Source organism: Typha angustifolia, chromosome 11, assembly GCF_048772165.1.
Source record: "Typha angustifolia cultivar Huaian chromosome 11, ASM4877216v1, whole genome shotgun sequence".
Taxonomy (NCBI): domain Eukaryota; kingdom Viridiplantae; phylum Streptophyta; class Magnoliopsida; order Poales; family Typhaceae; genus Typha; species Typha angustifolia.
Genome location: NC_133249.1, coordinates 2,331,416 through 2,343,383, shown reverse-complemented (window position 1 = coordinate 2,343,383; position 11,968 = coordinate 2,331,416). Strand labels below are relative to the sequence as shown.

The following is an 11,968-nucleotide window of genomic DNA, read 5'->3' as shown; positions in this document are numbered from 1 at the left end:
TATAGTAATTAAAATTCATTTCCACTTTAATTACATTAAAATTAAGGCATGTTGATTAATTGAAAATTTCCTTCTTTCCAAACTAGCCGCCATAATTAATCCCAAGCAAGTCTGAAATTGGAGGATTATTGACCGCAGCTGTCAATCATGGATTTGGTGTCGATTATTAGTAGATTACACAAAGACAACAAGTGGAAAATCCATCCACAAGATTCATTTCATGAAAGCACAGCAGCAAAGGGATTATTCTAAATTGCCAGACATACCGACAAATTTATGAGCTATCGAGTTGTTAATCCTATCCGAATGGATGAGAACTTCTTATTCCTGACTCGTATAGGATATCTGTCGGTCGAATACTTGTCGGATTGCCATTAACTACAGTGAGGCGGTCATTGTAGACGATACCACCCTCATGAGTTGGGTATCTTTAAAGCCCCCAATGCTTGGGCTTCATAGCAATCCTAGGTTCGGATGTCTTTAAATCTCCGTATTTTTATACTTATTTTTTATCCACAGTTTAGATGATAGCTATGCATCCTGTTTAGATGAAGAGAATAAAAAATAATAGTAACTTATTTTGTTTGAATGTAATAGAAAGACTAAAAAACAAATGAAAATTTACTCGGTTTAGTTTAAGGTTTAGTTTAAGGAGAGAAAAGAAGTAAAATTAAAATGTTAATTATTATACCATTCATCTAACATTTAATAATTAAAGCAAACTAAGGTAAGTTATAATATTTCATAAGATTATCTTTGAAATATATAAAATTTATATAAAGAAGTATTGTTTAATAATTTAAACATCATGCATCATTTATTATAAGAAGTTATTTCGCTCCTCAATGACATCCAAAAAGATGTTCAAACTGTAAGAAATGTGTTAAGACTTAAAAAGACGAATATTTGATTGACTTGTAATGTAAATCAATTCATTTGGAAATCTCAAATTCCTCATTTAAATACATTAAATATAACATTTTATGTTTAGAATTTTGTTGAAAATAAAAACCTCCTAAGAGAGCGAAAGCCACGAAAGTAGTGAGTTTTGAATAAAAGAAAGTAGCTAGATTAATTCATAAGATTGAGTGGCATACTAAGAGGCTTTTGCACTAGTTCGGCTAGATCATAATCGAACAAATAAGCTTCCTCGTTACCTCAGTCGTGATTCTTGGGTGTGGGCAATACTTAAGATTGCTTATACTATGTTGGTAGTGCAACAAAAGCCTGATGTGAAGGCTAATCCCAAATGGGAGTTTACCGTAGATTGTCTTAGAATTAAAACCTTCTTATGGAAGCTCACTTGGACCGTCTGCCTACTAAGGGAAGACTTTTTGGTATTGATCTTGAAATCGCAAATCATATCTTTTAAAATTTACCAATACTAAGCAAATTTGGAACATGAACATAACTACTCTTGGTATTCATATCTCATTTAATGGTAACCGGTTGAAGGGCGACTAGTTAAATGAGAAGGAGAAACCTACCAAAAGAGAGAACCAAAATTTGTTATGGCCCTAATGGCAAACTCTTTGAAAGTCTGAAAACTCTATCAATTTCAAGGCTCAGCAATCCTTCTCTTATAATTGTTGGCAAACTATTATTACTATGACTATGGACTATTTTAATCCTAATATGAGTTCTAACTCTCTCGAAAAGTAACATTCTCCACCTCTAATTAGGTGGTCTCCTCCTTTGCATCTTTGGGTAAAGCTCAATTGCGATAACTCTTTCAACTCGACAACTAGTGAGGGTGGAGGAGGCTGGCTTTTTCGAAATAATGATGCTGACATTCTTTCAATATGTGATGCTCTTGCCAACTGTGAAAGTGCACTGACTACTAAAACTTAGGCCTTGCGCGAGACTCTGGAGCAAGCCAAAAATCTTTGCATCAACTATTCGATCACCGAAACGGACTTCAAATAGCTCACTCAGCTTCTGGTAAGAATATTATATACCTCTTCTTTTTGGCTGAAGAGAATTTGGCAGCTAACTGACTAGCAAAGCAGGCTAGGTTTACTTCCTTCTTTTTTGTGGACTGGGTCAAGAATGCCTAAGCTAGTGAGCTCTCCTCTATCTTATGCCTCAATCAAATTATCAAGAAACAAGGGTTTGTATTTACATGCCTGAAAAAATAAATAATGGCCTTAGATTACATGCAAAGCAAAGAGACTAACACAAGATTTATTTGATCACAATTTAATCTAATTTACTTTGCTATGCCGTGACTTATGCTTATCATTTTCTAAACTAGCTAATGATATCTTAAAATATCAAGTAATTATTATTTTTGGATTTGCAAGATACTAGATCTAATCCAATCTTTCAATTAATTAAGAATATGCAAGACATGTTCATACAATTTTATATTCGACAAGGCATATATCAATCAGCACAAATTAAACTCCATTTCAAACATCTTTAAGTACTTCGTACCAAAGGAACCATCAAAAACTCAAGATCCAAGCGGTTCTCATTAAAGAAAGAAGCAAGCATAATCACAAACACTTTGCTCCCAAAATTCCGAACCAACTAAAACGAAAAGAGAGAGAGAACATACGAGGAAAAAGAAGACCCAAGATCCATTTTTTAGTGAAAAAATGGGGGATTTGGGGATAAAATCGATGGGAGAAGGGACACCAACTGGATCAGATACGGCATCCGCAGCAGAGGAAGAAGCAGCTGAGAGCAACGACGAGGACGACAGCTTCCACGGCGTAGAGTATATGGAAAATGACGTCGTCAAGAAGAGCAAACCGTAGATTAAAGCTTTTCCATCGCCAAGAAGAAGAAGGAGAGGAGGAGGAGGAGGAGGAGGAGGAGGAGCCCATCTTGAAGCGCCAAGGCCAATGGTAGTCTCTGGTGTTCAGCATCCGAAACCACCCATTCCTTGCCGTCGCCATGGCTAAAGATCGGGTGGTTTTTGTTGTTGGGTATTTGGAAGAGGGCGGAATTGGGATTGGATTTCAAAGTTTCAAACTTTGGAGTAGGAAAAAGGACAGAACGGCGTGAGGCAGAGAGAAGTTTTGGAAGGGTATTTAACAGGGGAAAGGTAATGGCTTTGGGAAATGGGAACTTTCGTCGGTGCGTATTTTGGCTGGAATTGGACTGGCCGAGGATTTACAGCATTAGGTTGTAGGTTTAGTTATATAGCCTAAAATCTATCTAAGATTTCCTTTCACGGCACAAAGGATTTACAGCATTTGTTCAGGCTCAGACTCATCTATTACATTCTGAGCTGAGTCTTAGCTCGACATGTAAACAAACCGAACCCAATTCAAGTAGTAAACATTTTTTTCCTCCTCGGCTAGTGCTATTGTGAAACCCAGAGATTACCAAACCCTAGTAGTTCAGCCCTCTCCGGAATTAGCTCATCCCTCGTCCCCTCTGCTAGTGACGACGATGACCTCCTTGTTGAAACCCTAGCTATGTTGATGGAGGATGTTGTTGCCTCCTACCTCTATCTCAGCCTCGCCCATCATAACTCCCTCATGTATTCCAAGCCGTCATCAATGAGATATCTCATCTGTGCCTCGACCACAATGATGCGAGTCTCTTATCTCCATGTAGAGGTAATGAAATAGTGTAGATAGCTAAATCAGGCCTAAACGCACTCGAAAATGAACCGAGCTAAGCCTGACCTGATCTTAGCCGGGTTTAGTAACGAGAGATACATGCCATAACTTTGTCTGCTCAACCTAGCCTGATCTAAAAGCTTGACCTAATTAGCTCACCTGTTGATCAGCTTGTCAAATTTGCTCATCTATTTTCTATACTTATTTAATTTCATATCAAAAGTTCAGTTTATTAAAGATTACTATATTAATATTTTTTTAGCAAATATAATTAAAATATTTTGGTTGTATAGTAATATTAAAATAAAAAAAGAGGGTGCATGGGCCAACAAATAAAAGCCTAGCTCAAATTTGACTCGGATAGTCTATTAATCACTTCTAAAAGTTACGAATTATATATAGTATATATATAATATTGAGTTCACCAAGTCGATCCGAATAAGCCTTATCTTGTTAAGATCAAAATGGATTTTGAGTTTGAAATTTTGTTCGGGCTCAACATATTTACATTCAAGTTAAGTGTGGGCCAAGCTCAAGCTCGAGTTGCTCATTTATCGTGACAAGGATACATATCAGACACACGATCCACCTATGTTTCTAATGAACCATTCCGGCTTAATTAAACGAATTGCATCAGTCCGTAAACATTGTTGGTAAACAAAATTAACTTCATCAGTTTGGGAAGGAAAAAAAAAAACTAGTCATGAAATCTCAGCACTCTTTGCCTCTTTGGAAAAAAGAGAAAGGGGAATATTTTAGCAGAAGAATCTACTTTCCAGATTTATGTCTCACTATGGATTTGTCTTACTTTCTCCCCGACTTTGCTGAAGAACAAAATCCTAAAAGGCCTTGTTCCCACCTCCTTTTGCCCTCACAGGCATCTCTTTTATCTGAAAGCATGGCATGAGTGAGGTGATATACTCCTACAGAGAATTTAATCAAACATTGGAGGGACCAATTGCAAGTCATGAGAACAATTGTAATGGCTTGTCGAAAGACAGACAATCCAATCCTCTACACTTCTCTAGATATTGCTAATAAACATAGAAGCCAACTTATGGAACACAATCATGGTCATCTTATCCCCATGCATAACAATATTAATTGATAATGCAAAGCTAATGGCCCTTTAAACATGGAAACAACATGATGGCATTGCAACTTTTTTTCTTTCTTTTTTTTTTGGGTTGTTGTCATGGATTGGTGAAACATCAAGGGCCTATTGATTCCACCAGTGGTAAAAGTAGACAGATGTTGCTCAATTTATGCCTTGATCTTGCTCAGCATGAGGCTGATTGATGGAACCACATGATAGCTTTATTACCCCCATAATTGCTTTGATTAAGTTAATGCAACCTCTTTGTCTTGGAATGCTCATACATAACAGAAACAGGGGAAGATATTGAATCAGTCCCATTGAAGATTGCAACTTTTTAAAATTCTTTCACATGGTGATATCTTTTCAGATCCAATTTTTGCAATCATAAAAGATGAAAGACTAGTGGAAGGTCTATGTCCATACAAGAATCTCACACTTCCAAACTTCTTGAAAGATTGGAAGAGAACTAGTTGTCATATATACATCTGCAACAATTTGATAGGTGAAGAAGGGGGACTTCAAGCACTTTGGCATCATGGGCTTCATTCACAGAAAAGGGATCATCATCATGGGCTAAATCTAGCTAAATGGCCCAGCTAAGTAGAAGTACATCAATCATTAGAGAGATACATATCTATATATATACCTCTATACTTTAGAAGGACATGCACCAACTGATACGATATTAGTCAACACCTTTTAACGCTCTTTGACATGCAAGTATTGTGTAAAGCTTAATACTAAGGCCTTCTATTTCAACCACATGAGGTTGAACACTAGCTAAAAGCTTCCAATGGCCGTAAGCTTTTGAAGGCTGTAATGGTCCAGAGGAATAAACAAAGAAGAAAGAGATTTATCTACTTAGACCAATTGCTTAGCTAAAGGTCTTATCTCTTGACCAGACTGACCTTAGTGTGGAACTTGACCAAAGTGGGGGGCTGAAATTCTAAGATGTCCCAAACAATAAGATAATGGTTTTTAACCAAACTAGCCCTCCACTAAATTTTACATACTGAATTAGATTCCACCCTAACTTAATATCAAAATGAGATTTAACTTTACCATAGCAATATCCATGTTAATAAAATACTAAACTTATTAGTATTTTACTTAGAAAATGAACCGCTGATGAGTTCAATATTTTACTTATATATTAAGTCGTTGATTTTATAAATTTTATTTACACGATCGTCGAGCTTGCAAAATAAACACTTTTTAAGTTTTAAACTTAAGGTGTGATTAATTTTGATAAATAAAGTTTAGAGGGGGCAAGTTTGGCCAACAAAAATATATACAAGTTAGCCCTACTTGATTCCTTTTACCTTTTATCTTAAAAGACCATGGTAGAATATATTAATTTGTCTTAATTTGGATGCTATCTTTTTAGTCTTCTAGACCTAACTGACCAAGTCAGTTGCCTTACTAATTACCACCAAGTCATACAAACCTTTTGATGATTTCTTGATTCCATGATGGCTTCTAAGCACCAAATTCTCTTTTAAAAATCTCTAGCTATGCATGCAGCAATTATATTAATTAACCAAGCACCCTTGCTGGCCTGGTAACGTAAAGCAAAAGACTACTGAAGAAGGATTAATAATCTCTCATCCCATTGTATGAATTAATTAAGGGTTTCTTTCTAAAAAGAAAGAGATCTAATTACGTTTGCATGCACGTACAGTATTGTCATGCAGCTAAGATAAGAAGGTTAATGAAGCCACCATCCATACCTTAGTGCTTGTGCTTCTTACAACATAGTATAATTTAAGCTCGCGCCCATTTCTTAGAAGGGTTAATCGAGTTATCTAATCATCTAACCTATGGCTTATAAGGAAGTTAATTAATTATATATACATAAATAATATTGTATGATATATTCCACCGACTAATTACCTAACCACTGCAATGTTTGGTGGCTCCTCATTCCAATGACTCGTCTTTTCTAGTAGCTATTAACGAAAGAGGAATGAATTAATGTTAATTTGCACATCCGATTAGCTCACATGCTAATTAAATTTGCGTAGAATATTAATTACTTTGGAGCCGATAATTATAGCAGAATATAATAGTGATCAACTCTCAATTGTTTAATAGTTTCTTCCAGATCTTCCATGCCACAAATTATTACCCTCCTTGTCGCTTTGCCATCTTTGACAGTTCAACTAACGACCAATTAAGACCAACACTTTCGAGCAGCTTAATTTGACATTATGAGAAGGGTATTTAAGTACTGTTGCACTCATGCTGACCACTATATTTCCATCCAACTATAGTCTAAATTCAAAGGTGATTTTTGTTGCCAGATCAGCCTAATTAGTGATGCTCCAAAGATGATTATTTCATCAAGTATGTACTAATTGTAATAGAAGAACTAGTTTCAACTTTATATAGTTAATTACTAGAGAGGATTCATTAGACGCGTTAATCACGGTGTTAGTTGAGACTCCTGCTCCCATGTCATCATGGTCATGGTGTTTGCTGGGACTCGTCTCGTTGATAGGAACGCTACTTGGGATTCTCTGCAAACCCAGTTGTACCAACATATACATACATCACTGTAACCATCAGTAGAATATCAATAAGTCAACGAAATAAAATACTAATTTAACAGCAAATTAAATATTTATTATGGTAATTAATTAAAAATAGTAATAATTTTGTTTTCCCCAAATGCAGCAACAATAACTCATATACATGAAGCCATTTTCGTCAAAGCGACGCATGCACACAGTCATTAATGCATCTCTCTATCTCCACTCGATGAAAAGAAATTAATTAGAAAGTAGTCGTTGTCTCGTAGAGATTAAGCAACCATTAATTCCATATATCTTTATACCACCAACTCTCGTCCTCCCTTCCCCTTTCCCTCCCTTTGGATTCGACACCGTCGCCGCCCCCTCCATTTCCCCCCCACGTAGTTATTATTAATTCTACGTAGTTAATTAACCTACGGATAAGCCGAAGGATCCTCTTCATGAGCAAAGGATACGGATCTTAGTATTACGCAGTTGAAAGGAGTCTTCCCATACGACTAAGTTAGCACCGAGTTGGAAGGAGCACTAACATCATTTATTAATTACATTTTTCATAAATAATTTTTAAAACTTTGACTTGAGTGTCGTCATGATCATTCTCTCTTTACTAGTTTTGTCTGAAATTGTCAAAATATCTACCGCTTACCAAATATAACGACAAGATTCCTACTATCATAATTCATAAATGACGAGGAGTCGATCTCACAAATTTATGCAATTAGTGTGTATGTGTGTACACGTGGTTCAAGTAACACCATTTGTAGACAGTCAAAGTTGAGTTAAAACCAAAGTAATCTTCACATCACCACGGATGATTCAACTCTAATATTATATCTAAATTATTTGATAGTTTTATGGTTTGGTGGCTTGACTTAATCCGATTGATGGTTCAGTAGTACGGTTAATTTAGAGGAACAGTTCAACAACGCAACGACTTAGAGTAAGACTTAAAATATCTATGCATCTAAGGAGGGGGTAATTTGTGTAGTCTATATCTAACCTTTCGAGCTCATAAATAATATGAAAGAAAAAGGTAATCTTCACATCAGGAAAATAATAACCTCGTTAAAAGGAATCAAACACCGTTTCACATTAAACACTGAGCACTAAGCCCAAGCTGTTTAAATTAATTGGTACACATTTATAAATACGGATTAGACTAGTCATGAACGAAGCCAAAGCTATCACGTCTCGATCCCCACCACATGTAGATGATTAATCTTTTGGTCAAACGCAAACCATTAATTGGATACGATTAGTCTCTCACTTCACCTAATCCTCCGGTGTCGACCAACCATTAAAATTCGTACACAATATTTTTATTTTTATTTTTTGCCGTTAATTAACGCCAAAAAGGGTTTTACAACTACGTTATCAGAAGATACGAATAGATCGTGGTCGGCTAAAACGCAGCAGCTTTCGTCACCGACTCGTACTATATACTGCGCCGATTTCACACCTAGCCTGAAAAGCTTTAGCCACTGATGCACGTATCCTTCGCTGTGCTATCGGGCTCTCACCGCCATTAGATGTAGATCGGACGGAGGGAGGCGGACGGGGCCGACGTTTTCTTTGGCGGGATTTTAATCTCCCGCACGTGCCGTGGTGCCGGTCAAAGCGGCCTGCGCACGTGTCGAAGCATCTAAGGGTTTCAAAGTTTGACTGCCGTTTTCCGTTCTTTTTTTTCTTGTTTTTAACCACGTGACCGACTTCTGCCGGTGATGGTGGTGTTTGTCTGACTCATCTCCATATATACGAAAAATTAAAATTAGTTTATACGTAATTATTAAAGGAGAGGTATCGAGAAGTAGTCCATTCTTTCACCCAACCAATTTCCAAAACATTGAACAAAAAGAAAGACCAAAGCCTAAGCGTTCCTCTTCTTCTTCTTCTTCTTCTTCTTCTTCTTCCTTCGTTACTACTAACTACACCTCTCTCTCTCTCTCTCACTCTTCCTACCACACTCCCCATGGCAGAAGAGAAAGGAGAGCTCTACCAGAATGACCATCACCGCTTCCTCCGAGAGCGCCTCGACGACTTCCCGCTGTTCCAAGACGATCTCCTGTCCCTCTTCTCGCAGAGGCCGGGCGGAGGTGAGGCTGGTGATCACGAGACGACCCAAGAAGGCGGTGGAGGACATGCGGCTTACGCGAGCTTCTCCGAGGTCTTGCATGGCTTTAACATGCCAAGCGCTTTGGCGACGGATGCTTTCGGTGGCATCGCCATGAAGAGAGAAATGGCGGTGGATGTTAACAGTGGTGTTGGTAGTAATAATATGATCTTGCCGTTGACGCCGAACTCGTCGGTGTCGTCGTTGTCCGGGGAGGAGGACTCAGTGGGGTGCAAGAAGGATCAGATTATCAAGCAGGAGAAGCAGCAGCTGGAAGAGGACGACAAATCTAAGAAAGGGTAGGTTAATTTGTACAACCTTTAATTATTATTATTAATTATTATTATTTTTCGTTTTGAATAATGAGTGTAGGTCTGATTTATTAGCTAGCTAGCTAAATGGTTTCTTTCCATTTTTCTCTTTTTGATGCATAGAAGCTGGTACTTGTATTCTTTGATCCCTTTTTGCCTATTGATTCTTACTCCCTAGGGTTTCTCACCATGCCTAACAAACAAAACTTTCCATAAATTCCCTACTTGCTTGCTAATTAACAAGGCTTTCTATATGATATAATCTATCAAGATCGCAGACAAGTCTTGACATGTTATGAACTAAATTTCTAGCATCCCTTTTCAACCATCAGGATGGATATATTCGATCTTAATCTTATATCATGATAGGATTTTCTTAATTTTGGATTAATTCATCTCCTCATGAAATGAACTGCTAACAATATATAAGATCACCAGCTAAGAATAATTAGGATCAATAATAATCACCTATTTCTGGAGTAGCTTGTAAATTATTCTGATGGTTAATTGGAATCCAATTCAAATCAGGAACAAGCCGAAGAAGAAAGGAGAGAAGAGGGAAAGGGAGCCTCGCGTCGCTTTCATGACCAAGAGCGAAGTCGACCATCTGGAAGATGGCTACCGGTGGCGCAAGTACGGCCAGAAGGCAGTCAAGAACAGCCCTTATCCAAGGTGAGCCACCACCAAATTCTCCAACTCACAGCTCCCAATATATATATATATATATATATATATAGCTCAATCCATTAGTAACTCAATACATATATATATATATATACGTACATGACTTTGGTAACGGAACATCGATCTGGATCATTAATGGATCGCAGGAGCTACTACCGGTGCACGACGCAGAAGTGCCCGGTGAAGAAGAGGGTGGAGAGGTGTTACAAAGATCCGACGATCGTGATCACGACGTACGAAGGGCAGCACAATCATCAAAGCCCGCCGACGATTCGAGGAAGCACGCATATGTTTCCTCCAGTGCAAGCAATGCAATCAAGCTTTGATCATCTCCATCACCATCATCATCATCAACTTCTAATGCACCAAGTTCCCCTAATGATGAACAGCAATAGGCAGGTAATTGGCACAAACCCTAGCATGTACCTGCCGAGCTTACCACCTCCTCTTCATCAGCAGCAACAGTTCCCTGACTATGGCCTCTTGCAGGATATCGTGCCCTCCTTCATCCATACAAACCAACCATGAGAAAGTTTAATTAATTAGGTTACATATAGGTTATATATATACATATATATATATATATATACGTATATGTATATCTATCTATATGAGTCCACTCTTTTTGTGCATGTGATGAACTTAACTAGTATTGTATAGATGGAGTAGTTAATGGATGTATCTGACTCATTCTAGAGAAGAATATTCTCCGTGTTTTCTGCTTCAGATAATGGAGAAATTTTATGCACAGTAGGTTATATCTACCACACGATTAGTCTTGTTCCTTGTTTGATTTATAATTGAGAGTTACTTATTTATTGGAAAGGAATTTGCAGTTATGCTTAATTATTTGATGAGATTTAGCAGGATGTTTCCAAAAGTAAAGTACAGCCATTAATCTAACCTCCATAACCTCACATCATCACTAAATGAAATATAGAAATTAAGAACATTCCTCATTGCATATGATTACTGTTATGGTATTGGTATGCTTAGTTGAATAATTATTCGTAAGAAAGATTTGAATTACTCCTAGGATGGATGATGAATCAGCAAGCTAGATGTATATATATATATATATATATACACACACACACACTGTGTGGAAGTCTCACAGGTTACCAAACCAGGAACCCACATATACCTAATCTACTATTCAAGTAAAACGACCTTGACTTAAATGATCGAGATATGACTGGTCTCGTAGATTCTTCCTTCAGAGTTGCAGCTTTCATCGCCTTCTCTTCTTTCTGCATGCGAGTTGTTTGGCAAGATAGAAGATAATGTTTTATATATATATGAGCAAAAGAGAGAGAGAGTAAAAGTGGATAGGCATTTCTTATCATCTCTATAGACATGCTGAAGATTAATTTCTTAAACGATCGAATCAGAAGCAATCCGTGAAATTAAGAACATCGGTATTAGAGTTTTGATTGGGTCAAGTTCTCTAAGAAAGAAAGAAATAAGATCTGATGTTGCATATTCCCCGGTGCATAATTGAAGGAATACAAATTGCCAACCCTCGTGATAAGCAATTCCATCAAATGGGCCATCAAAAAGACGATTCATTGAACCAAAATTGTGGGCTTTTGCAGCTTGCTACGCGTGCAATGTGGATTCCTAGGTGACATGACATTCGATGAGAGAGAGAGAGA

The 11,968-nt window shown here is 37.4% G+C and overlaps 1 protein-coding gene across 2 annotated transcripts; it reads left to right on the top strand.

Moving 5' to 3' along the window:
* Positions 1 to 9,015: 9,015 nt before the first annotated feature.
* Positions 9,016 to 11,080, top strand: LOC140771512 (WRKY transcription factor 71-like). Of its 2 annotated transcripts, XM_073113113.1 has the most exons (4): positions 9,016 to 9,617; positions 10,158 to 10,301; positions 10,460 to 10,712; positions 10,803 to 11,080. In XM_073113113.1, exons 1-4 carry the CDS (start codon positions 9,178 to 9,180, stop codon positions 10,839 to 10,841), a joined length of 876 nt encoding a protein of 291 aa, XP_072969214.1. In that variant the 5' UTR covers positions 9,016 to 9,177; the 3' UTR covers positions 10,842 to 11,080. The 2 variants fall into 2 exon arrangements, with proteins under 2 accessions (XP_072969214.1, XP_072969213.1); XM_073113112.1 differs by having other exon boundaries at positions 9,017 to 9,617; positions 10,460 to 11,080.
* Positions 11,081 to 11,968: the final 888 nt, after the last annotated feature.

Bases quoted from the DNA above. Each gene is read 5' to 3' on its own strand.
- LOC140771512 (XM_073113112.1), top strand. From the start codon at position 9,178: ATGGCAGAAGAGAAAGGAGAGCTCTACCAGAATGACCATCACCGCTTC. The intron at 9,618-10,157 runs GTAGGTTAATTT...AATTCAAATCAG, and splicing joins GACGACAAATCTAAGAAAGG to GAACAAGCCGAAGAAGAAAG. The intron at 10,302-10,459 runs GTGAGCCACCAC...AATGGATCGCAG, and splicing joins AAGAACAGCCCTTATCCAAG to GAGCTACTACCGGTGCACGA.